General features: G+C 39.9%; 1 protein-coding gene across 2 annotated transcripts in view; it reads right to left on the bottom strand.

The window, feature by feature from the left end:
- Positions 1-44: 44 nt before the first annotated feature.
- Positions 45-27,227, bottom strand: part of SHOC2 (soc-2 suppressor of clear homolog (C. elegans)) — a 37,708-nt gene continuing 10,525 nt past the window's right edge. Inside the window, exons 2-8 of one of the 2 annotated variants that reach the window (XM_010148592.1) lie at positions 23,468-23,605; positions 10,079-10,209; positions 6,289-6,477; positions 5,036-5,158; positions 2,841-2,978; positions 2,197-2,314; positions 45-291 (exon numbers count right to left, since the gene is read on the bottom strand). In XM_010148592.1, coding sequence (XP_010146894.1) covers positions 83-291; positions 2,197-2,314; positions 2,841-2,978; positions 5,036-5,158; positions 6,289-6,477; positions 10,079-10,209; positions 23,468-23,605 — 1,046 coding nt within the window. In that variant the 3' untranslated portion in view covers positions 45-82. The remainder of the gene's footprint in view (positions 292-2,196; positions 2,315-2,840; positions 2,979-5,035; positions 5,159-6,288; positions 6,478-10,078; positions 10,210-23,467; positions 23,606-27,227) is intronic. The other variant, XM_010148593.1, reaches the window with a different exon arrangement.

Raw genomic sequence — 27,227 nt, 5'->3', positions numbered from 1 at the left:
TATATTATATATACATATACAGACAATTATAACATTAATGCAGTTTGTATTTTGTACAGTGTATTGGACAATCCGATTAGCATCAGACCATGGCACGATATGGTCCCTGCATTTTTAGGAACTGAATGATGAAGGAGGGTCCTCCTGCAACAATCTGAGGTGGAAGGTGGCTGAGCGGACAGTTCTCAATACTCATTATTGACAGTTTGCTGCAAAGAGCCAGCTCAAAGGGAAGGCTGTGCAGATTGGGGTTGTCATTCAAATACAGTTCTTCCAGATTCTCCAGTGTACCTGGTTAAAATAAAATAATACAAAGTAGGTTTGTGGGGGTGGTTTTTTTATTCATGCAGTTTGTAACTCTTAGCAGAACCTCAAAGTCCACTTGGAGATTCTTTACTACATAGAATCTTGAGTCAGTGACTCATCTAAACTGTTTTCAAGCAGAGCAAGTTTTCAGTTCACTGGTGCCTAAGCAAGAACCAATTTACTTAGCTTCCCTGTAAAAATATCCATTACTGCATCTCCCTTAGATAAGAACTGAACTGAGAATACGTAGAATACGATAACTGAGAGGGACTTCACCACAACTGTTCAGCCAAGTGCTTTGCAATTGCAGGCAACCCAGAACAGTGATCTAGTTAGAAGGGCCTAGAAAATATTTTTAAAGCAATAATAGATGCTGTATGGTATAAATACCTATGCCACACCTTTTATGTAATTAGAACCCATACACTGAAGTCCTGCGGCAGCAACTGTAATGCGCCACAGGAGGACAGCAGGAGAGATCGCTGCACAGCAGTGCATGTATTAAATGGAACAAACCTGTGTGAATTTCTTTTTCCTGAATTCAAATTTTACAACTTGCCTCTACTACAGATACTGCAATACAGATTAACCAGAAGGTAGAAAACAAATTTCTTCTTTCTTAAGACTTCCATTCCTCCGCAGCAATCAAACATCAAAGTTAATCCATATCTTTGTAATGGACTCCAAACATACAAGTCCTCCTCAAAAACGTTGCCCATTTTCCAATGTTTCACACCACAAACATCTCCTATAACCTAGAAGACTATTTAATCTTTCACAAGAGAAAGCAACAGCCAGGGCTTAAGGCATGGGAAAGCAACAAAAAGAAAAGGCTATAGAAAAAATAATGAGAAATAGCTGACAGCATGACAGATAGAGCAGTCACATCTGAAAATATTGACTATTCTGTAATTTCCTAAAACAAACTAAACGAATTGTACTTCTACAATTGTATTTCAAATGTGCTTACTGATTTTAGTTCCACAGCTTGTTTCCACGGCATCCAAACCCTCTCCACTAACTTACAAACTAAATTACAAAACTCCGAATTTAGATGGTTTTAGGCTCTTCTCACACTGTGGCACATACAAGATGAGCAGAAGCTGTATTGGCTCTTTACTAAAAATGCTGGGAGATGGACCGCGCACTCCACAACTGCACAACACCGTTTCTGACCCCATTTTCCTTTGTCTGGCTTGTCCCACCACTTTTTCCTCCATAATACGCTCTAACTTTAAGATTTTAACTTAAGTGCTCAGAATCCTGCTCTGGACCTATATACCTGTGATAGCAGAAACATGGGCTCTCAGTTTCAGGTGTTCTGAATCCCACTTACTCTGAACGTCTCAAGTAGACAAAGAAATTCCTATTTCTCCCTTTCTTTCTGTAGATTTCCTCCTCTTCGTTTCCTTTCCTTACCTCATCAAGGTGAAAAACAATCTATAAACAGGAGTGTATGCAAAGGGAGTATCAGCAGAAACATTTCTTCAGCTGTCTATGCCTTACACGAGGTTTTTGTCTGTGCCATGGAATCGGAGTAGCACCAGTGCACTTCCTTTCTCTTTCCAAGAATAGGTTTATGAAATTAAGTGACTGATAACACACCAACTACGGGAGAATTCGGAGAGAAAAGGAATCTCCCCGTTCCAAGGTAATGTGTTTGGCAGCTTTCTGCAGAACTGAAAAAGGCTAGACCATCCGTTTCACTACAGTTTGCCAAGATAAAGATCATACACTATAGTGCTGTTCCTGTGGCACATACTTCACATCAGGTTGTGTATATCTACATGAAATTTTGTGGCCTCTACTTACAAGTACAGAAGATGCCTATCTTCTGTGTCAGTAACTGCTTTGGCTCAAGCACGCTGCGTAAAACCAAAGAGCTCTTACCAATTTCCTCAGGAAGGTGTGTGAGAAGATTCTCTCCAAGCCCAAGGTGCGTCAGATTGGTAAGGTGACCGATACCTCTGGGAAGGGTGGTCAACTGATTATTAGTCAGAACCAATTTCTAAAGGGAAAAAACACATTTTAAAAAGTTAACTTAATTACTTTTGCTTTGAATGACAGCAAGTAACAAGATGCATAGCTGATAAATTGACAGGTTCTACTCATTTGAACAACATTTGAACAACAAAACACATTTGAACAACAAAATTTCTATGCATTTGAACAAAATTTCTACCCTTAAATGACATTTCAGACCTCTATTAAGCACCACTAAGCATTAAAAGAGTGCATAGTAAAATACATGCCTAAATGTAACAACTTTAACGAACACGACAAATCAGAGGCTATTCCTGTGGCACTCACATTAGAACAGTTAATATAAAACAAACGGATTTTGAAGAGTTTAACTGATAAATCTGGGTAAGAATTAGTGGGGACAGACAGTGGATGAAGTTGCACAAGATTCTTGACTTGCGGTTCTATGTCCAGTCCCAAATAGTTTTTCCCTCATCTTACTAGCTGTAATTAAATCAGCATGATGTAAATAAAGGCCACGAGATGTTTATCTCGGCCCGTTATTGTTTCACCTGCAGATCCTTGAGGTAAGCTATTTCATTTGGCAAGGATTCCAGTTTGTTTTCCTCTAGATCTAGCTCTCGGAGTTTCCGTAGATTTCCAATTCCATGGGGAAGTTTCTTTAGTAGATTGTTTGACAAGATAAGAACCTAAAAAATAAAAAAAACAATCCACACAGAATTTCAGCAACACAATTAGTAAATAATGAAATAATGATTAAGACAGGATCTTTTTATATTTTCCAGTAATGAAGTCCAAGATTAACCTACATTCAAGTTACAGAAGCAAACTGAAAATATTTTAAGAAATTTGTTTAAATTGTTGATCATTGATTCGAAGTCTTCAATGATACAAATGCATAGATTTAGGATGGAATTGTTTCAACTATTACTTTACATAATAAATGCAGAGCAAAACCAAAGAACATCTTATTTCTTCAAATGACCAAAGAAAAAGTTTTTCCTGGACTTCTCTATCACTTTGTTATCTTTCCTTATAGCTATCCCGTAACCATGTTTTACATTATTTGCTGTGCTTGTCAAGCCCTCTTTAAAAAGCTTAATACTTTCTCTTCTCCCTGTGTCCCACTGGTCAGGAGCAGCAGCAAGGAAACGCACAGATCAGAGCACCTCTGATCTAAGCAGAACACTGCATAGACACCCACTGGCTTTTCAAAGAGGTCTCTTATCACACACTCGCCCCTACCAGTGTGTTAACCCCTTGGTTTTCCTCCTCCTTTTTAAGCTGAATTATAGATATACTAGGTTCTAGAAAAGTGTCCTTATTTGCAAGGTCGGTTAACAGTTACTCGTTACACCACCAGCACGTTAACGAGGGTATACCCTTTTCCCCCACAGAAGCCTAGCAGTCCTTAGAAGCAATCAAGCCTCCTAACAACACAGCGTAAGGTAATTAATTACTGTTAAACAATGCTGTTATCTGGTCATTTAACAAGGCAGATTGAAACACAAGGATGTGAAGAAGCCCCCAGCGTGGACCCTCGTCCTAACCACACACAGCTCCCTGCTAAGCCAGCCCAGGTTTAACGTGGAGACAGCGCAGGCAGGAACGGAATAGAAAACAAGGCTAAAGATGGAAGTGAAAATCAAAATCAGTAAAAGCCAACAATTCAGCATTAGCAAATGCAGTATTTCAGTGGCCTTCCTTCATGTGCTACCATACGCACAGAACGATAAGAATAGTAACGTTTTAATCGTGCACCAAGAAACAAAGGCAGGAACAGAAGATACTACCTACATGCAATGCAGCTGACCTAGTGCTGCTGTGGGAACCTTCCCTTTTGTGTAAACACTGCCCAAATGGTTCTTTGTATTTGATTCCTGAATTACAGAGAAAAACAGTGCTAACGGGTCTGCAGACTGTGCAGCTCTCCAGCTTCGGCAGGCCACCGGCAAATCCAGTTGTTAGAGGTCACTAACTTCCCAGTCACATCACTCACAGCCTTAACTTAAGGGAACTGAGCCACTAAATACCTACCACTGTGCCATATCATTTTTGCCCCAAACTACAGGAATTATTAATTCATCACAGCAGCAGTCACACTGGAAATTTGCAATTTCAAATATGCTCTTTGTTACTGTGCTTCAACAGACTTTTACCAGCAAAACCAGAGAGGCTACAAAGTCCCCTCAACTGCCCAGACAAGCACCTCTACCTTTATGTCCCTCCAAGGCAATTAAGTTTGTCTCCGCTGATGGTACCTTGGGAAACAGGACCAGGGGACACAACAGGTTTAGTTCACCGTTTCAACCTCCCAGTTCTTCCCCCTCAAAGGCTGAGAATTCCCACCTGGCTGCCTATAAGGTTCACAGTATTACATTCCAGCCACCTCTGGCTTTAACCATTCAATGACTTTTTTTTGCTGTTTCCATGCTGGTCTCTCCAGAAATCGAACTGAGTTCAGTGCCATTTCAGTTAAAACAGTAACTTTCTGTTGAGAAAAACTTTATTTCTGAGTAGTTAAAAATATGTATGTACTTAACTGTGCATGAACATTCATCTAGAGCCTAAACATTCAAAAAGCAGTTGAAAACAACCATAAAAAGATGCAACACATCTTTTTAAATAGCACACACACATATATTTATTTGGTTTTATTTGACTCAAAAATAAAATTACTTAAACCTGAAGGAGAAAATGCCTATTGGCAGTGAGTCACTTAGCTGTTCACTTATACTCTTCTCACCTCAAGAGAAACAAGCCCAGATACATCCTCAGGGATTTTTGTGAGCTGATTAGTCGCTAAGTTCAGTTCTACCATACTAGTCCAAGTCCCGAAGTCCAAGGGGAGAGAGGTCAGCTGATTGTCCTGTGATTTAACATATCAAACATTTAGGGTCTGCGCTTGAAGTCAGCAAGAAGTCGGCAAGGCATCCCAGAGATAACACAAACTGCTTACAAAACACTTCAAAACAAAGTAGTAGATAATATTTGTCCAATTATCAATATTTGATTCTTTTGATTTGTTTTTACACTCCTCACAACATAATAAGCAGTCCCAACCTGGAGTTACAGAATTGACTCTGTGTTACTAATATGAATTGAAGTGGAAAATTTAGAAGTACGTAATTCTCAAGATTTCACACATCCATGTAGTTAAAACATTTATTAAAAAAACACCAAACACACCACAAAGGAAATATAGCTTAATGGCTCAGAGTGAAAGCATCTGAAATTAATCTGAACATCTTACTGCTCAAAATGTAGCTACAAAATTTGAGCTATACCAGGCATTTAAAAAAAAAAAAACTAAAAAAAAATAGGTCATACAAAGTCCTGGTAAACATGCAAAGTTATAAACAGGTATGTAATAAAATATGGTCCTAATGCAAACTGAGAATCTATTTGTGCCAAAAAATACTCTAAAACAGCAGCTCATCTTAGCTACTGCTTAAACGTTATCTTTTAAAATAATTTAAGAACTTGAAACAAACCCATTCACCGAAAAACATCTTCTCTTTTCCCTATTTCTCTTCACTCTAAGTGTACATAGCACAGACTTAAAGGTTATTTTCCTGTGCTCTACAGCTACTGCCAGAAGTCTCCAAACCTAGGTTTGAAAGAATCTATTTAAAAAAGATACTTTACATAATTCTGTTTATATCTTAAACTGTAACAGTAGAGGGGGAGGAAGAATGAGCTACTCTACATGCTTGTGTCCCATGTGAACATTCGAGGACTTTGCAACCAACTTTGTTTTCATTGTTCAAACTCGAGCAGATGTGACAAAAGCTTAACTAACAAAAATACAGACAAATCACTAACATCTTGATAGTACATTTTTAAACCAATACAGAATTGTTGCTATGTCTGACAGCAGCAATGTCACTTCACCGTGATAAATTCATTCCTTCTATCACTAAGTTTGCCAGAATTCACGGAGCAGCAAACAGTGCTCCTCATTGATTTTACACGCAGTAGCATGTTTCTGTGCCTCACCTTCATGTTCAGCTTACTTAACACTTTAGCTCTAGAGAAAATTCCAAAGGGGATTTTATTGATGCGGTTGTGCTCCATATTGAGAGAGTAGATTGTGGAGAACTGGGACGGGCCACCCACGGGATAGGACTGGAAGCAGTTCCTGGCCAGCGTTAAACTAGTCAGTTTGACAAGGCTGGATAAAAGACCCTGTAGAGAGAAAAAAACCACCCAGCAACTTAGGACAGATTTATATGAATACATCCCTTTTCCCTCATAGGTCTAGTTAGAAATGCTTCCCCCCCTCAAGTCTATCCCCTAAATAAGTCTTGCAACACACAAACCAGTGTTCAATTTGATAAAACGGCCATCAGCAACGATCTCTGCTCACAGTTGCCAGCCCTTACCTTGTTTCCCCCGTTTCTCCTCACATACTGCCAACTACAAAAGAAGCAAAAACTTAACACATTTAAAAGCACAAGTTGAGGAGATTTTGTGACCCTCTTCTCCTTCGAAAGGATTTATTTTTTTTAACAACACACCACTACGTCTTGGGCCACTCCGAAAAGCACAGGGGCATCGGCTGGCGGGCAGAGTCAGCAGCGTGTCCGTCCTGAGCAGCGGCCCCAGCTCCAGCCAGTGCCGCCCAACGGCAGCTCGCTCCATTCGGATGTCTGCTCGCCGCTGAGGGGGGCCCAAAGAAATAGCAACTGCACACACCATTTTTCAAACAGGCGTTTGATACTTCCAGTAAAAGTCTTGCGTAGTTTAATAAAGCCATCACATCTGGCAGAAGTTTCCTTTTAGGTGTAACAGTTTCAGGGAATACAAAAGGACAGAGAAAGAGAATGGGAAGAGAAGGGTTTGGAAATTCTGTTTTTATTCCCTCTCCGCCAGTCCTGTTTTCAAAATATTCCTAAATAGTTAGTACTCCACCTTTTTGTGTTTGCTGGGTTTGTGGTTTTGGTTTTTTTGTTGGGTTTCCCCCACCTTCTCCCCTTAAGAAATGAAAACCAAGAAGCCTGGAGTTAAACTGGATAGCAATAGTTGCCCATTGAATCCAGAGACTCACTTCACTTCGCAATCTAATTAGACTCTACAATCTCAGCAGCACTCAGAGCGCTCAGATCTCAGCGTTTACCTGTTAGTTACGTGCCAAGCACGTTGCTGGAACTGTAGGGATGAATAATGAGATCTAAATTACTGCTGAAGTGTCACCTTTGCTTATTACTATGCCAACTTGTATTCAGCCCTCTTTGCTTAAGTATTACAGAAATTGGAGATTTATGCATGGCATTACCTACAAAAATAATGCAACATCTGCAATCAGAAGTGAGCAGTAACAAGGTAATGACTCCAACCATATTCCTAATGTCAGTATTCCTGCATTGCAGTTTCAGTGCTATATTCACTGTAAAAGCTCTAAGAACGTGGCTTTGCTCTTTCACCAGGGAAGTTTGGACTGCTTTTCTAAATAGTTTAACAACATTACTGTAAGTAAAACAGGATTAAAGAGGGACTTGTCTACGTGTCACGGCTAAAACTTGAAGCAGTGAAATACAATCTGGGGGCATCTCGGCAAATATCAGTGAAGCAATTTTCCCCCTAAAGATAAAATAATGGATCTTCAAATCAGTATTAATCTAACCTAATCATTAACTAGTATAATCTTTGATTAGGAAATACTGCTTCTAGCTATACTTTAATTAACAGATATTCTTTGTCTAGGGTTAGCAGTCCCTGAGCTCTGTTACAAACACACTTTATTGCTTCAAATGCATCTTGGCATTTCAAAAAGCCATTTTTGAAGTCTGCTTCCATATAAAAAAAATATTAAAAATATGTTAGCTAATACTCTCTAATAGCCTAGAGTAATTAAACACATTTGAAGGGAAGCAAGAGAGCTTTGGCAGTACAAAGAGAACAAATGCTCTTATATCTATGAAAGTGCTGCCTTCTCCCAGCCCATCCTTTTAAGATAAAATATTTATTAGGCATTGTGTCAGCAGCTTCAGCTGTTTTGAAATTCTAAAGTTTCTTCTACAAATACAGTTCTTTGTATTACAGCACAGAATGTTTTACTTTAGAAAGATGACAGTAGAAACTATACACTCCTGCAAGGCAGCAGCTTAAGTGTTAATGTATTACTGGCAAATACACATGAAGTTGACAGCACAGTTTTGTATTATGACTGAACATATTTTAAAGCAAGTAATTATCCCTCCCATTAGCTTTTTGTAATTATACCGTAGCTGCTTTTATAATATGTCTGGGTGGGGTGGGCTAGCTTCGCTCTCATCTTAAAAGCTGCCTGGTGGCTTTCACTCAGTAGCATTTTCTTAAATGATACTTTTACCCAAACAGTTATTAAATTCGCTGTTTTCAGTCCATCCTTGCTGAGTTCAGAAATTGATCTGAAGGAAAGTAGTTACTGCATTTTGTTACTATGAGTACTTTGCCTAACTCCAACTGCACTTTGGGGTTTTCTTCTTCCATGCATAGTTTCCTATATACCTTAGACACATTTTAACTTATTTTATACTAGTAATTTATACAACTTGGGAGTGGGGATAACAGCTTTAGAAAGCAGTTTGGACCATTACTAAAACAGAACAGAATCTAAACTCTATGTGGTGTCCTGAAGCCTTCATCTCAAAATGTTTTAAAGCAATAGAAGAAACATCCAAAAAAGAATCAATCACGTAGGATTTTTTTTCTGCCATTGGAGCAATTCTGCCCAGGCACTAATGCTTCAAGTCAGTTTTCTCTAAATGTGTATTAACACCAAAAGTACGCAGCTGAGCAGCTCACACTCTGCTGCCCTGATCACCAGTCTCAAGAAATTAAGAAAATGAAAGAGACTGAAGGTATAACCCTGTAGTTCAAATATTTTCAAAGTCTGCAGGCATCAGAGCTGTATTTAAAAATGCTCTGTAACCAATTACTGTAGCTATCCAGGACTGTGAAACTTAAGTCCACAGGGCACATTTCAGACAACTCCAGGGTAGGAGTATACAAAAATGAACAGATGCACTGGGATCTTCTGCCTCTCCACCCCAGAGCTAGCAGAACACTCAGTTCAAGAAAGCGTGTTAACAGAAAAGACTGACAAGGCTGCTCCAGAACTCCTAACTCTGGATATTTTCCTTGGTTCCAAGCAAGAGAGACCAAGGTAAGACAATCAAGTGCAGCAGCTATGAAAACAAAAGCAAGAACACTGATTTCTCTTCCCCCTCACAGAGTCACTGGAAACTGAAAATGATGCAAACGCTTTATTTTTTGAACTGATGGCATTGAATGGCGTCGGTGAGTTGCCAGACGCTATCGCATTGGTGCCAACAGCACTCTTCCACATTAAGATGAGAATGATGAGCCCAAGTAGCTGTGACAACTTTTACCCACCCTCTTAAAGGTCATTCTTGCCTCAATTAGTTGGGGAAAGAAAGATCCCATTTTTCTACTTCTTCCCTACTTGTATGAAACAGAAGAGCTGAGAAGCTCTTGCCTGCCTTGACCTGTGGGAACCTGGACTCTTACGAATGTTCTCTAAGGAGACTCAGGACAGCAAATACAATCACATGTATTGTTCCCATTTTTGATTGGAGTTGTATGACATCAGTTCTATACTAGTTCAACACACCTAATATGTGCAGAACTGCAATATTTCACACGACACACAGAGATTAAAACAAAGGGTATTCCTCAGGGTTGTGTTGCAAGATGAAACAACTTCTTGTAATCCAATCCCTCTACAGAACACCCATGCCTTACAACAACATCGTCTCCCAAATCCAATCCCTTTAATTCTCACCTCTGGTAAAGTAGAAATGTTGTTGTTCTCCAGGTTCAGTTCATCGAGTTCACTGCATTTAGCTAGAGACTTCGGAATTGCTGACAGCCTATTGTACCTCAGGCCAAGACGACTTAGGCTGGACAGATTTCCTACAGGTAGCAAACAGTTATTAATATATTGTTAGATTAACGCAAAGGCACAGAACAAGGTTTAACTTCCGATTCTGCTGTTGTCTCACACTCTACACTTCAAACTTTTCATACGGTGAAATGGAACTACTACCCCAAACCAGGAGATACAGAGATTATAGTGCTTTCCAATGCTGAGCTCAACCATGCAGAAGTAGATTGTGCACATGAAACATTCTTCGTAATTTATGCATGACACAGTAAGCAAGGCTTATGTTATATTGTAGAAGTCCTTCTATCCTGATCTTCCTACCAACAAACTACTCTATCATTTTCCAGATGTCCCCAAAAATAACTTTTTGACATTACAGACAGCATCATTCAATGCCATGACTCATATTACCAGAACTTGGGCATTCATCACACAGCTCAGGCCGTGGCAAAACAAGTTCCTCTGCAGGGAAAAAACCCTTTACCATCCTCCAAGAGCAACAAAGTCTTTAAAAAGTGACAGGAAAGAAAAAAAAAAAAATCTCCAAACTTCCAAGTTTTCTGAATGATACTGAAGGCAAAGTCTGGAGAACGTCTGCAAAAGTCAGGACAACAGTGCATGTAAAATATTTCTGAGTATTTCCAGGCTCACAGTCCAAGTTGATATGTATAACTGTCGGGGGGGGGGAAATCTTGAGAACCTTGCAATTTAAAACTTTCCCATCTGAAACTCCCTTTAGCTCTGACTTTTACCGTCTAACAATTACTCAAGACCAAAATCAACCGCTTAATGATGTCTTTGAACTACACGGGGCTGAGGCATTAAGACCCTCCTGCAGGTAGTGAGATCTTGGACTTCACTGAAAAGTCAGCTGGCAAGCAGTACGAAGAACAGTGCTTAATCTTCTGGCTCATCCCTACAATCATAAAACGTGTCTGTGCACGTGAGTACATCGCACCAGTGATCAATCCGTTCCTTGCAAAACATTCATTATTTTACACTCATTTTTACAACCACTCATGGCACAACACATTTGTTCTGCAAACTGAAGTACCAGAAAGACAAGAAGCATAAGATTCAACAAAAAGCAACAAGAACCACCAGAAATAATTTTAAAATATTAACGGAGCTGAATATGTACAGTCTAACTACTCATTAAATGAAGGATATGTTAATGTCTACGCATACACACTTAAACAAAGGTTATTGGAACACAGCAAAGGAAGGAACAAATGTAATGATGACATGTACCTGAAAGCAAAGGATGAAACAAAATAAAAAGAAAGGAAGAATGGAAATTAATACAAATGCTACAATGGGATCTGGTTTGAGCAACCTGGTCTAGTGGAAGGTGTCCCTGCCCATGGCAGGGGGGTTGGAACTTTAAGGTCCCTTCCAACCCAAACCATTCTATGGTTCTATGATCTGCTAGACAGAGAAAGAGTCTCAAAGTGGCAAAATACCTCTTTCATGAACTTTTCAAAATATACTGCAACAACTTGGTCAAAATATACTGTAAGAATGATGCTACATCACTCAATATGGAAGTGTAGCTAATAAAAACTGGTAATTGGGAATATTGTATAATTCACTGTAGTTACTAAATTGGATATTCACAAGAGCAGTGAAAAAACCAAACAAACAAACAAAAATCCAACCAAACAAAAAAACTTATATAGACAAAAATTATGCAGGTCATATATCAAGAAAGAAAAGAAGATGAATTTTCAGTGCCATATCTGATATTTAGCTAAGAAGTTTAGCAACCAATTTCACTTAGTATTGTCAATAACGTAACAGAAGTTAAAACAACAGGTAGACACTCAGAGAGGCTTAATGAGTAGGATCTGCCAGTGGCATTTTTATTTAAACTTTAGAAGCGCTTTCTTTCTGAGCAAATACACAATTAGCTTTTGCAGAAGCAGCAAAGAAAGTCTTCCCTTAATCAAAAAAAGGCATTTAAAATTCAGGACTATTACTATTGCTCTCCAGTGCACAAATTTTCATCTTTTGAGGTTAAATTCCATAGGGTGCATATACACTGAAGAGAATAATTAAGACCTATCTTGAGCCTACAATCCACAAGTATAAAGATGCACATTTGTACATTACGTAGCTATTTCACACCGTATTTGGTGAGATCTGTCACTGCTGGCTGTATAGGAAACTGGCTTCACTTCACAAGATACACATCCTACCTCAAGGCACCAAGATCATTAGGATTTGCTATTCTAGGGATGGACAAAGCACATCCTGACTGCATTTCTCTGATTTACTTAATGCTTTACTAACAAAATTAATTACAAACTTTACACAAAGTAAGATACCAATCTACTGTTCTTTTTCAGTACTTAAACCTTGAGCTAGATGCTGATCTGGATTTTTCAGGCAAACTGGACAAACAGGCAACGGCCCTAGCAGACAGCAGGATGCCATCTGTTGCTTAGCGATACAATGCACTGTAACGGGTACAAGTTATTCCTGGGAGATTCCGATTGGACACAAGAGGAACATTTTTCATAATGAGATCAGCCATTGGCATAATCTCCCCAGGAAATGGTGGACTCCCCAGCATTAGACACTTTTAAGATTCAGGCGGACAGGGTGCTGGGCCATCTTGTCTAGACCCTGCTTTTGCCAAGAAAGTTTGGGCCAGACGATCCTTGAGGTTCCTTCCAACCCAGTATTCTGTGACTGTACGAACATCACTATGCCAATTCCCAGACTGTGAACACAGGTTGTATGTATTCTCTTTCCACCACCCAAATGGCATTTCAGAAAAATGAAACAAGGCAGTCAGAGTCAAACTGTAGCACAATTTTCCAGGAGAGAATGACACACGTTGGCTATTCCCGTGGCGTTATCAGAAAGGAAGCATAAACAGCAGCTCTCAATAATTTTTTTTATGCTAAGTAGCATTTCTCAATTAAACTTTTATCACTGTTTCTCTCCTAGTAATCTTTCTCCTCCACGGGAAAGGCATGCACAGGCGTAACAGAACACACAACCCACACGTACCACGTTCTGTGACTGTTTCACGCACCGTGGCACTAAATACAGTTATTCCCCAGAACAAAAGCAGCAAGATTTCAGCTGAAGCTTCATCAGTAGCACCTCCTCCCACTGCTCCCGGAAGGGCTGTCCTGCACCCTGCTGATACAGGCGGTATGGGCCAATTATATATATTTATAGCCAATTTATAGCCATTTCTGTCACTGAGACTCTGGTATCTTTTCATCCCCAGAGTTCATATTCACACCTCATTGTGAACGCACTGCAGTGAGAAACCCTAGCAGTTTTTATCCTCACGCGCTGCACGAGCCAGACCTCAGTCTCTTCTTCACAAGAAAGGATGTCACAGCTCTTCCCTCTGCTCAGTGTGCTAAAACTTACCTACCCCCTCGCCCAGCACTGTATGCTCAGCACAGTGACGTTAATATTTGCCTTCATGGACCACGGGCCAACCACCAGGCTGCTGGCTAACACAATCAGACCTCCCTGCCAGCTCTCAGACCACCAAGGGACCAACTCCTGGTCATAACAGAAACTGCTACAAGTTGCTGCACCCATAGCACAAACAAGTGTGAACCCATTTACAGGTCCCTGAGCTCAGGATTACATGGCTGATACTCATATTCAGAGCTGCTTTACAGTGCCTGCACTCATCTCCATCCTCCCCAGTTCAGCTACTGGTGCCTGAGATGAAACATGACATGCTGTCAGGTTAAGTCTAAGAAATAAGGTGCGGAAGCTAACAACTGATGATAGTCGACTCAGTCATCAGGATGACTTTCGGTTGTACTTTTGTCACTGAAACCATATCTCAGCAGTTCCTCTAAACCAGCCCCTCACAGGTGGAGTGACTCAGAAAAGGCAGCACTAGATGTGCACAAATGGGAACAGCGTGATAACCAAAACTGAAAAGCAGCTACTAGCAGACAAAGCAACAAATAAAACCTTTCTGACTTGCTTTTTAAGGAAGCCCATTACAAAAACCACTTGTAAACTCAACTGCCCCATCCACTGGTACATCCAAAAATACAATACCGAAGCCTGACTAAGCCGTTAGCTTATGCCAGGCCTAAGAAAGTCACTGCAAAACTGTTTAAGTCCAACTTCTGGCTTGAACATTCACTCTGGGGAATCAGACTTCACACAGGCACCTTGTTTCGGGTCCATTTTCTCACCAGCAAAGTGTACTAATGCCCACCAGTGGGTTCCACTTTGCCCAGCTCGCAGGCTGAAGGACTGGAAGTGCTGAATTCATAATCACTTCACTGGAGTGACTGCACATCTCTCTCAAGGTTGGCCGTTTTGTTTACACAGAAATGCATTAAAAATACTCGGAAGCATGCAAATCCAGAAACATTAAATTAAACCCTGTTAGTATAAAAGGGACTCTAAATAGATGGTTTAAATTAAAGTATTTCTTAAAGGTAGCTCAAAAATATTAGTGAAAGAAAAAACAGGTGTTTGCCAATCCCAAAACAAAGGAAGGCTGGAAACAAAGTAGGAAACCATGCTTTAAAAAAGCACACTTTTTAGAAAGACCACCTGAAGTGGCTCTCCAAGTAGGAGCAATAAATCTTCCTTGAATATTTCAAAATCAAGACAAACAGGATCTGCTATGTTGAGTAATATAAAGAAATCCATATTCTTAATTCAAAGTTTCACCAGTGCTTTCTACAGGGAGTGACAAATGCCCTCTTCTTCTGAGATTCACCACGCCTCTTCCTTTCCCTCATTAGCCAAAATAACCCTTCAAATTCCCTATCCTTAGATAGTATAGTGGTCATTACTTGGTGTGAAATGTTACTGCATCATTACTAAAAGATGGAATAATTAGTCTGTTTTATATAACATAGTTCATCAAGCTAGTTTGCTTTCAGGATCAGCTGCTTTCTCCTAAATAAATCAGAAGCATCAGATCAATTCAAAATCTGTTCACTAGAGAAAACTCTCCTGTAGATAAAGCTAAAAACACAAATTGGACTAACGAGAGCTCTGCACATCAAATCCCTTAAGACTGTAATCAGAAATATACATGAGCCTCAGCGCACAATGGATAATTGCAAGAAATTGCTATAAACAACATGGCACTAGTAACTATTTCTGATGGTCCAACTTCTCTAAGTATTCTCAGATTTTGATTTGACTACACTTTGCACACAGTGAGCAGGCACCTACTGAAGAACATGATTTACATGACCACACATTATTTCATAGAGTGCAGTTCACTTAATTCACTAATGGGTTTTCTTCTAAGAAAGATAAATTGCTGGTTTTCATACAAAAGGTACCAGATGTCATTTTTAACAAAGAGAAAGCAAGAGGTACATACAAAATTAATATAAATGTTTTAAAAAAATTCATACTTGACGTCACTTTAAAAAAAATACATGGATTAAGCTTAATACCATATCACATTAATCTTGTAGTAAGAACAGCAAAGATGACAATATGGGGGGGAAAAAGCCAAAAGATGTTCAAGGAGTGTGTTACAATGCAGACAGGACCTAAGGGCCTTCAAAGAGTTGAAAACTGTATAGGAGAGACCAGACAAGCTAGAGGTGGCCAGAGATTTAACATGGCATTCACAAATTCCAGCAGCGCTCCTAGCCTGAGATAGCCTAAGTCAGAAGCTGCCTGTATCACACTTTGTGCTTATTACATATTAGTTTTTCCAGATGTCGACCACACTCTGTGACAACTGAACAGTTCCACAGATTTTTAGGTGAAAGGAGCCGTTGACATGTTTAATCTAATCTCTTGTCAGAAAGCAAACCATTTCCCCCGATAGCTGCAGAGTAAAACGAAAGGCTTCAGATAAACCATTTTAACCGTCCGTTGCATTCCACAAGCAAAGACGATGTCTGCCAACGTCCAACACTGTGACAGCACACAGTGACTGCTCCGGCAGGGCGTCCTGAAGATGCTTTCAGCGAGCATGTTGCAGAGGAAAACAGAACAAAATCCCATAGTCATTACTCATCTGATCTGAGGGCAACTCCTGCCTAAAGCAAAGCCTATGGACTGGTATGAATGTGAACTCGTATCCCCAGTCAGTCACCTGAGAGGGGTCAAATCCTTTCTACCATCTGTAGGGCTGGAACATCCCTAGTGTTTAATATCCTCTGGCTAAAGGCTGATGTTAAAGAAGATTGGGAATGGGAGGGCAACCACTCAGGAAAACTGTAGAAGAGAATCCCTCTTGATCATTCTACCAACTACCAAAGCCAAAGCATGAAGGGCTGGAGCCCCTCTGCTATGGGGACAGGCTGAGAGAGTTGGGCTTGTTCAGCCTGGAGAAGAGAAGGCTCCGGGGAGACCTTATTGCAGCCTTCCAGTGCCTGAAGGGGCTACAAGGAAGCTGGGGGGGACTTTTTACAAGGGCCTGTAGTGACAGGACAAGGGGGAACGGGTTTAAATTGAAAGTGGGGAGGTTTAGAGTAGATATCAGGAAGAAGTTCTTCACAGAGAGGGTAGTGAGGCACTGGGACAGGTTGCCCAGGGAAGCTGTGGATGCCCCCTCCCTGGAAGCGTTCAAGGCCAGGCTGGACGAGATTTTGAGCAACCTGGTCTAGTGGAAGTTGTCCCCGCCCATGGCAGGGTGGCTGGAACTCGATGGTCTTTAAGGTCCCTTCCAACCCAAACGATTCTGTGATTCTGTGAAATATGATTATGCTCTTCCAAATACAAAGGTATAGTTGAACACAACATAAAGCTTGACTTACGAACTCCGGATTTTACTGGTTTAGCAGTAGGAGGCAGATTCAGACTCGCAAAGACAGCAGGGTCCATCATTTTTTGTCCTGCTCAACCCAAAGTGAGCAATCCAATCCTCCTTACACAAAGTCTAGGAATTCTCCTAAAATATGTTATCTATTAGAAAGCTATTTAACATAAATTTAAAATTAATCTCTACCACGCTTACTGGTTTAAATGCCTTCTGAAGAGAGCAAAGAGATTCCTCTTTATTTTCAGCCTAAAAGCATCAACCAGAGATGTCTTCCCTCATTATTTCAAGATTAAGGCTGAACCCGACCATGTCAGCCAGCAGTTATTTGTTTTTCAACGCTGATTCAAGATCATAATCACTGCAGACTGCATAGGTGTGAAAGACGCACACAAGATGCTGGCAAAACTTGAGTGACAGAGGCTCAAGTATCAGACCTGCACCACACACACCATCTGCTTCATGCTAGGGAGCACAGACTCTTAGCAACATGCTTCTGGAACTGTCTAAGCAATGAAAATTCAACTTCATTTAACATGCGTTCATCAAAACACATGTAACCAACAGACCTGCTTGTCTCGATTCTGATGCGTTCCTTGGAATCACTCTTGCCTCATGCCGGCTTCTTACGTAAAGAAAGTAAGATTATGGGCTTGTTTCTTGCTGCAATATACAAATCATCCTGAAAATGCTGAGCTGCAGTTCTAATATAGATATATACATACTGGTCTCTGCATGTAATTACTGTGCGATGGTACGTATGTTCACTAAAATAAACTGTCAGCATCCTAGTCTTACCAGGAAGAATATCCAACCAAAACAGAAATTAAACAATATTTTCATAAATACACATCAAATCAATAAACTTGGAATTAATAAGCCAATAGAAGCTATCCTAACCTTTTCTGTTAACTATGTCAGGCTTGCATTGGAGATCTATTTATTAAAACAAAGGAAGTTATAATTAGTTGAAAGCAATGCAAAAACACTTGACATTGCAACAGTTAAAAGCAACAGTCGGGACTTATTTTGGGCTATCAGTGACAGCGTTGCATTTTACTCAATTCATACTTCATCCAGTAACACAAAGCTACTGAAATTTAGTTCATTTAATTTTTCACTGGTAGTCTTATTTCATACAGTCCTTTTCAACCGACTATTAACAACCTTTCTGTGAAATTAAAGATTTATATAAATGTAAATTACACTGTAGGAACAGTTTACACCTAACTGGCAATACAGAAAAAAAAACATTAACCTTTCCTAAGTGATAGATGTGTTTAATTTTTTAAGTCTGGCCTACCATATAAATACATAAAATGTATCGTACAGGAATACGTTTATAAATTTTAGCTAATTAGGGAATGTGAGAATTACTGTATGGTGATCAGAGATCCACCGAGTATATTCTCTCTGGAAAAAAGTGCCCAACAGCAGATACCAAAAGAAGAACCTGAGAAAGGGGACAGCACACTCTGAAACTTCCAAGAGCTGGAGGAGATCCAACATGTGGCTCAGTGACTTCCTGAATTTAGCAGCAACTGATAGATTTTTCTCCTGCATTATAGTCACGTCGCCCTGTGAGCTTTTAGCATCTACAGCAACCTGCGAGAACAACGAGACCCAAGTGCTCCCTGCCCACCGCGTGCAGCACAGTCTGCTTGTTACTGGGTTGAGGTTGACACCTCACAGCTTTGCTTCATCCCTCCTGCGGTGCATTGGAAGGCGCACTGAGCGGTCACTTCCCACTCCCCCTCTCCTGCACTCACCGATCTCACTGCTTTACAGTTACTAAGTCTAGAATTGAAGCCAACAAGAACCAGAAGCTTCGTTCCCTTTATGAGACCACCATGAATCATAGAGTCACAGAATGGTTTGGGTTGGAAGGGACCTTAAAGATCATTTAGTTCCAACCCCCCTGCCATGGGCAGGGACACCTTCCACTAGACCAGGTTGCTCCAAGCCTCATCCAGCCTGGCCTTGAACACTTCCAGGGATGGGGCATCCACAGCTTCTCTGGGCAACCTGTACTAGCAAAGGCTTATAATAGCCCAAAAACAAAAATAAGGGAGTGGGATCCACTGCTTTCCACTGTGATTGCCCAGTACTAGCAGAAACTAATTAAAAATGTTTCATTACCAGCACAGTCCACAAACAAAACCTTAGACACTGATCAGATCTCCCAGTGCGAGCCTCTGGAAATGGGCTCAATCCTGCGAAGTACTGACTGCTCATGGACCAAAGCACTAGGTCTTGTGCTTGCATTTTAAGAATATGAATATTGCCGTCCCAGCTGGAGCAGGAGCCTTTGCATTTTGCTCCAGAGTGGCGAGTGACTGGTACCATCAAACCCATCAGTCACTTACGAACCTCACCCTGGAGCACAGAGGGCTGCTGCTGGGTCTCATCAGGGCCAGCATGTGTCAGACGTTGCACAAGCAGCATTCTCCAGTTTTTGCTAACCCTGTTAAACTTAAAATACCATTTTAAAGGGGTTTCACTTTTCTACAGAAATCTCTTTACTAGGACTTCTAGGGAATTAAAGCTCCCAAGCATAATTTTATAATCTGAGCTGTACCAATTACACACGCTCAGTTCTGTTCATGATGCTTCACGCTTATCAATGTTTTAAAAGCCCCGAAAGGTACACTGGGGCTAACTGGGGGTAGAAGCCTGGTTTGTAGGACAATTGCAACCAGAAAAAATGGCCAAGCTATTCTACATAATACTTGCTGTCATTAGAGCTGCGATTTCAGCTACTAAGCTTGCGTGTCTCAGTGAAGGGCAGGAGTAGAGCGCAGGGCTTAGAATATGGCTCTCGTTTTCCTAACCACCTCTTCGGAACAGTGCCACGGCAGTTTTTTTTGTCCCGTGACGGAATTTTTTGTGCTTTTAAAGCATCTTTTTGGAACATTTACAACTGACTATTCTTTTTCTTATTAAAATGTCTGTTGCCTTAAATGTCCATGAATATGGCACATTTGACTATAATCAAACTGCATACATAAACACACAAAACTGGAAAATTACAAAACAGATGAAGAATCTGATCCCTTTTTTAAAGCTGTAATTCTCCTTCATTTGAATTTCTGTTTCTCAAAGAAGTGTTTCTGTGTTTTTAAATAAGAAATTGTGAACACATTTATAAAGAATGCTAAAAGTTCAAAGAGGGAACATTCACAATGTGGTATTTGCAGCACAAAATCTTCTAAGCTAGTTTGTAATCCAAAGAAACACTTTACTCCACCCAAATTTTGTTTTCTGTCTCAAAAGTCCAATTATTATTTTTAATATAAATGGCATGCTCTTCACCTTATTTTATATATCTTTTGGATATATTAGTGTGCCACCTAAGCATACAGAGATAAGACATAGTGTAAATAGATCACATTTCTCTCCTCACACCCCTTTTTTTGGAAGGGAGTGGGGTGGGAGGGGGGGTGGTGGTGTGGAGAAATCTGCAATTAAAACACCAAGCAGCTAAGAGCCCACTATGATTTTGATTCTAGACTTGAGACTCTTGGAATGTGCTAAGCTGTTCCACAAAGCTCATTTTTCTTACAGGAAGTGATCTCATATACAAAGTACTTTACAATTTTCAATCAACAGAAATACAGATATGAATGTATTAAGCCAGTATCTGTAAAGCAAGACATTAGGTCACTTCCTGACAACTAATATCTAAAAATCGACATTTGTTACTGCATGAAAGCAAGCTTATAAAGCGTTACTTGAAACAAGAACTTTGTATTTTTACAGAGTGGGTATATTGGCTCTGCTACCTCTGCAATCACTGCTGATGCATAATCCCTTCCCTGCCACTCCCCTGCGTGTCAGCCTCCAACATCCCTTCCTCACAGCTCCGGCTTGTTTCAGTACTGTTGGTTAGAAAACAAGCTTTCTTCCTTTTTTTTTTTCTTTTTATTTGGCAGATCCAGAAATATTCTTGTTGTAAGACCAAAACTTGGTAAGATAGTCCAGCAGTGAATTTAAGAAGCATTTTGCAAAGTTTTTTTTGGGGGGAGGAGGGAAGGGGTCCTTTGTGAGGCAAGGGAGAAATAAAAAAGGAAGGGGGCTGTTTGTTTTTCAAACAAAAAACATCCCTCTCAAGAAAAACAACAGGCTTCCATCAAAAGGGTGTCGGTGCGGGAGGGGGGGGACATATCTGGCAGTAATGGAAAGTCTGTTCCCCAACAGGAGGCTCATAGTACGTTAAATATTTATAATGAGCAAAGTGCTTGGTCTTTTTTGTACCCAGTCTGCAACCCCCAGCCCAGTCTGACTGGACTGGGGAATCATTAACAGCACACATGTATTGAGAGTACTGAAACCTGGCAGCGTGTAAATGTTCCAAGAAAAGCCAGCTGTGCCAAACACCAGGTAGACACCCACAAGTCGGGAAGAGACAGAAATGGGAGCGAGAGACGGAGAGGCTGGCAGGGCCGTCCCGCAGCCGTGCCAAGCAGCCAGGCACCATTTACTCACGGGGTTTTTCTCAGTGCTTGAAGTCTCTCGCTGAACAATCCTAACCACAAAGCAAGCTGCAATCGAAAAAAATCAAGCCACAACTTGCTTTAATGTTGAACCAAAACTGCGATGACTAAGAAATAAAGCCAATGTTGCTGAACTGGCTACAGCTGCCTTTTCTGTAACATGCAGAAATGTAGGTTGATCGTTATCATTTAAGCTGGAGTTGAAAATTCTTTCCTTAAGTATTAGATTCTGGCTGTTTGTGGACTATGTGTGGCACAAATGCCAGTTTCTGATACTAAGTTTTTACTCTAAGCATAAACGCTCAGCTACTACACATTGGTCAGTACAAACAACAGGTATTTTCCATTGGAGCAAAAACTGAACCAGTGCAAGGTTAAAGACACGACGGTGCACTGCTCTTACCATTATTCATCTGTCGTTGGTGGTTTGACGAGCTATATAGCATTGATATTCAGCTCAGATAAGCACATATAGAGACAGCTATATACATTTACAAATAAGTAACATCAAAACACTATAAAGATGATGCAAGGGAACAACAAAACAAAGAAAATAGGCGGAAAGCCAGTCCAACCAGGTACGAACCTGACTCAACACAAACCACCTGAGCTTACAGTAACTTTCTGAAGAAATAGAGGAGACCAAACTATCTTGATTGCATAGTCAGCAATTTCCTATCTATCAGAAACAACTTAACTGCCTAAGTAACTTTGTGCCTCTCTTACCCAAAGAGCTTTCCCTGTAAGCAGTCTTGCAGCACATTGCAAGATTTTTGTGGTTCCCAAGAAGCTCAGTGACTGCCAGTCCTAAACAACTCAGTAAACCGTACTACTATTCTGCACAAGGATCAACAATTGTGGCCTATAAGCCCAGACAATGGAAATCTCAGACTTGCTTAGAGAATTTTTCCCATAATTAAGCAGTTTATTCAGAGAACTCGCTTCCTAAATACGACATGTACACTACACATAAATTGTATTTAAAATAGCTTTCAATAAGATTGACAAAATAGCTACAAAAATAAAGGCTGTGCTTATTAACTGTGCAAGTTGGAAGCAAATTCCAGATGAACTGGGATCTCCAGATTTTAAAAATATCATCAATCCAGGAAGGAAGTTTAGCTCTTCATAAATGTAAACTCTGTTCAGGTCAAACTTTCTAAACAAAACCCCACAGTAGCTCCACACTCAAAAATTTACTGCTAGCAGCAAAGCAAGAGTGTTGTCAAGTGGTTCCTCACTTTTCTGCACATTCATTTCACTAAAGTACATTAATGAAAGGTTCAGTATTAAGTGATAACATTCATTCTTCCGAGTGTTCCGGTGACTTAAAATCACGATGGCCTTGCTTTTGTAATTTTAAATCACAGCATGCATCTTTTTCTGCCATCTGTTTAAAACTGATTTAATTAACTAGGAAAAGTCATATTTTGTTGTTACATCCTATATGACATTCTGAAACCAAAAAGGACACTCTTTATTTCAGTCTTATTCCCAATCTAAGTTGTAAATCCTCTGTATCCTATTGCATTGGAACATGGGCTTTGTGGGCTTGGAAGGTTTTTTAAGTCATTCTATGGAAAAGCATAAAATATAAATGTTTTAAATGAATTCTTTATCTTTTTAGTTCTATTTTTCTTTATCCAAAAGACATTAAAGCTATCTGCCAAAGTATTACACTTCAACTAAAAGTCTTTTAGCCTTTATATACTCAGTTTCATTCCAGAATGGGCAGACAAGCTGTAGATATTTAGACATAGCCACAGGACACCTTAAATCAAAGTTATAAAGAAAAAAAGATCCATCACTACAACTTTCATTCCTAGACATGGCTGCACTTTGCAGCACAGTTTGATTTAATGATATAATTCAGAAGGCTATAAGCTACATTTAAGGTAACACACACAGCTTGTTTTTAATCTCGAGCGTGAAGCTCCCTTATGCTGAACACCAGTTATTCTACAGTCACCAAACAAACACTCACTCTTTAATTTGTTCCTCTTACTTAACATTTTGAAATAGGGATTTGTTTTCTCTTCTTCCAGCCTCTTCACATACCTATAGTTTCTGGCAGGTCCAAGAGCTCATTGTGCTGCAAGTCAAGGTTGGTGATCTGCGTGCAGCTTCCAATCTCTTCTGGAAGGTGTTCAAGCTGATTGTGCGCTACATCCAGCGTTATGAGGTTACACAACTCACCTAAAAGCACACAAGAAAACCAATACATCAGGTTCTGTAATGTACAGCTCTAGACAGAGACTTCCACACGGATTAATAGAATCAAACAGATTTTGGGATAATCTGAAAAAAAGCTGTTGCTACCATAAAGTTATAACCCAAGGCATTACAAGGACTGTAATTTCATCAGTCAGGTCTACCACCTGATCAACATTTTTCTTAAAAACTCCGATAAAGTTTTTATGGATTCTCTAAAGAAATCTTATTTATTGATTGATTTCTTCTAGCAGTTCAAGTTGTGGAATACAAGTGCAAAAACCTGTACCTCACACTTCTTTCAGGCTGACCAGAAGTTTGAAACTTCACAGAGTAAGCGGATTGTATTGAATTTTGAGAAACTGAGATTTGTTTTTATACCATGAACTACTTTCAGACACAAAACCAACAATTAAGAGACATCAAAAAAACCTAGATAATCCACCCAAAATCCTGAGTGCTATTTTTAATCATTTTTAGTCATCACAAAAAAGGCCACGTAAGTAAGCTGAAAACCTATTTACACAGATTATTATATTTTACATGTGCAAGCAGAGATATAGCAAATAAAAGTGTAAGGTTTATCTGTTAAGCCTTAAAAAAGATTAGACTGGCTTAGAATTTAGAGCTACTTTACAGTGAACTGCTTTATTACTGACATTTACACATTAGTGTAGAAGTCCAGGTAGGCACAACTACCTACATATAGTAGTTTCACCTGTTTTAATGACAAATATAGTGTGTTCCAAGCAACAATGCAGGTGTATGCATTCACATTTTTTGTATCTAATGGAGGTGAAATTAATGCAAACAGCTTCAACTCTATCCAGTAAAGATGAGGTCACTGTGTATAAGAGCATGACTCAGCAGCAAATTTGGAAGAGTAGCAAATTCCTTTTGAGGAGTGAATTTCTATTTTTAAGCTTCCCTGTTGACTCTTTGACACAGTCCTTGAAGGATTTTCCCACAGGCCTCCAGGACTAGCTTGGTGTGCTGGTTTTAGTTAGACCTTGGGCAAGTTCTAGCATGTAGACTGTGTACCCATTAGATCAACACATAATCACAAATGGTGATTTTAAAAAATTGTAACATATTCATGTTCATTCAAACTCTGCATTGAGTTGCAGTTGTCACGTAGCTACAATACTTACTACATATCACAAAACAGTTGCGAAAGGCCAGTGGAAAAAAAAAAGCCAACCCAAATAGCTTCATTATTCTGTTTTTCTTAGACTGTTAACATATAACATAAGGATCTTATTTCCTGCGTTTATTAACTCAAATTGGGATGTTTTTCTAGAAACTAGTCAGATGGAAATGTAAAGGTGGTGCTTTAAACAGCTCCATCACTGTGTGTGTGGCCCCTCTGTTAAGTCAGCCTTCAAGTGTATTGCAGAGTCAATATTCAAAAATGTTGGATCCAGCACTGCATAAACCACACAATTCAATGGCATTAGTATGCAGAAGAAAGCAAATTTCAGAAAAAAATGAGCACGTTAATGTTCTGTGGTAGGAACGTCTTTGTTATTCATGAAGACAAGTGGGCAAAGCTAGAAGGCAATAGAAGGAGGAAGAAAAGCTTGAGGAAGACTTCAAAATCCCTCCCTTTAAACAAACAAAACCAAGAACCCCACAAAACTTTACGAAGATAACTCAAGAACCTTCACGCACTTTGGGCCAGTAGTTTTCACTTCATGAATGCTGTTTTCATTTGTTTTCACTTCGGACCTAAACCAATGATGTCAAGTTTGAAACATGGCATAAATTTCACTTCATCGCACTGATTTCTCATTTACTTGACTCTTCCCACTCTACATCTGCTGAAGCCAAAGAGAGACTTGGGGGTTTTGCAGCAACATTTGCGGCATTTCATTTTTGCACCTGCTGAAGACTTTGACAACAGAAGGGTACGTGTTTGAAACAAACATCTCACTAACTAATCTGGGGAGGGAAAAAAAGGCAACAGTGCCCATGTTCATTCAGCACATTAAGGGCAGGCTAACACTTTGGTTTGATTTGGACAGCCGCACTTAATATTGCTATATTAAAGATGCAGGCATTATTTTAAAAAGTGACACTGGTAAACATTTCATAAACATTTTTAGATGTTAAAATAGACTTAGGACTGCCCAACCTTAGACTTCAGAGCAGAAACCAAGTGAAAATTAAAGCCTTATCCTGAAGTACAGTGACTTAAGGAAAGCAATTTCAAGAGATACTATAATATTCAGCTTTTCGTTCCCATTGTTTGGTAAGGAATCTTACTCTTGGATACAATCATACTTATAGCTTGAAAGCATATCACCAAAATGTTACTTTTTTCCTTAAGGCCAGAAGAAGGGAGGGAATCTTTTCAATACTTGAACTTGGATTGCTGAGACACAACACAAGAGTGTGCAGGTCAACAAAAAGCACTCAAGGTACATTTCTCCTGTTCTCCATGACATATGGAAAAATTCTTACATCCAATATGCCTAACAGGGTGAAAAATGTTTAGGTGATGTGGTAGAGGCTTATCTCCACATGCAAAGGCACACAGAGGACAAGCAGTGGGTGGGAGAACCCAAAGTGTCATCGTGCTGTCTGTTCTGCATGCATGGAGGTCTGAGTACCAGCAATACCGCAGTTACCATGGCCAACACCACTGAAAACATCCTGGCATGTGGGACCAGAACCACCCTGGTCACAGGGAGTGCACTGCCACCAGGCCAGCAGCTGAAGAACAGGGGCAGCTCTTTCACCAGCTGATGGACAGCAGTGATTAACCCCGTGAATGAACACACTGTGCACTGCACTGATGCACAACAGCAGCTCTTTCAAAAGTTATGCCAGGATAAACACATGGCATAAACAATCCATACAACGAATAATGATCTGCAAGAACAAAGAGGCCAAACTTAAGGCCATCTGCACAATGCTTTTCCTACTAGCTGATGTAAAGCCAGCTTGTTTCAGTGATGGAAAGTGTCCGTATTGTCGGAGCAATGGCAACTGTACTGAAGGAACTGCTTCTCAAAAAAAGATGAAAATGAGTTGCATCAAGATACAACTGAAGTTTGGCATTTTTACTTGGTCAGGGTAAGAAGCATATGTCAAAGTTTAAAAGAAAGTTTTCCTAAATGAAAGATCTGCTTAGGTACAAAGAAAAATGGCTAATGACAGAGGAGTTTGTGATCCCATTCAAATTAAAAGAATCAACATTTGCTTTTTTCTGGTGTACTACGTAAACTTAGCTGAAACACATTCGTATCTTAATTTAACAGAAATACACCAGCCCAAATTCAGCCTTACCCAGAAAGCAGTTTACTAAAGAAAAACCCATTCCTGTTTACCACGTGGACAAGTCCAGCATCACTTCACGGAAGGACTATTCAAACACCCAAAATCACTGGAGTAAGGCAAGCACTACTTTAAGGAAATACTAATCACAGGAATAATGAACTACCTCTTTTTGCCAAAAGTAATGTCCAAAATACATAAATCTTAAGCTCACAGTAATGAATAAAGGATTCCCTATGGGCTCCTTAGAACTGCACTGAAGGGGCAAGCATCCTCAGGACAATTAGAAAATAAACAAAGAAGGTTCTGGGGTTTGGGTTTTTCTCTT

This window comes from Eurypyga helias, unplaced genomic scaffold, assembly GCF_000690775.1.
Source record: "Eurypyga helias isolate BGI_N326 unplaced genomic scaffold, ASM69077v1 scaffold20093, whole genome shotgun sequence".
Lineage (NCBI taxonomy): Eukaryota > Metazoa > Chordata > Aves > Eurypygiformes > Eurypygidae > Eurypyga > Eurypyga helias.
This window is presented reverse-complemented; position numbering and strand designations above follow the sequence as displayed.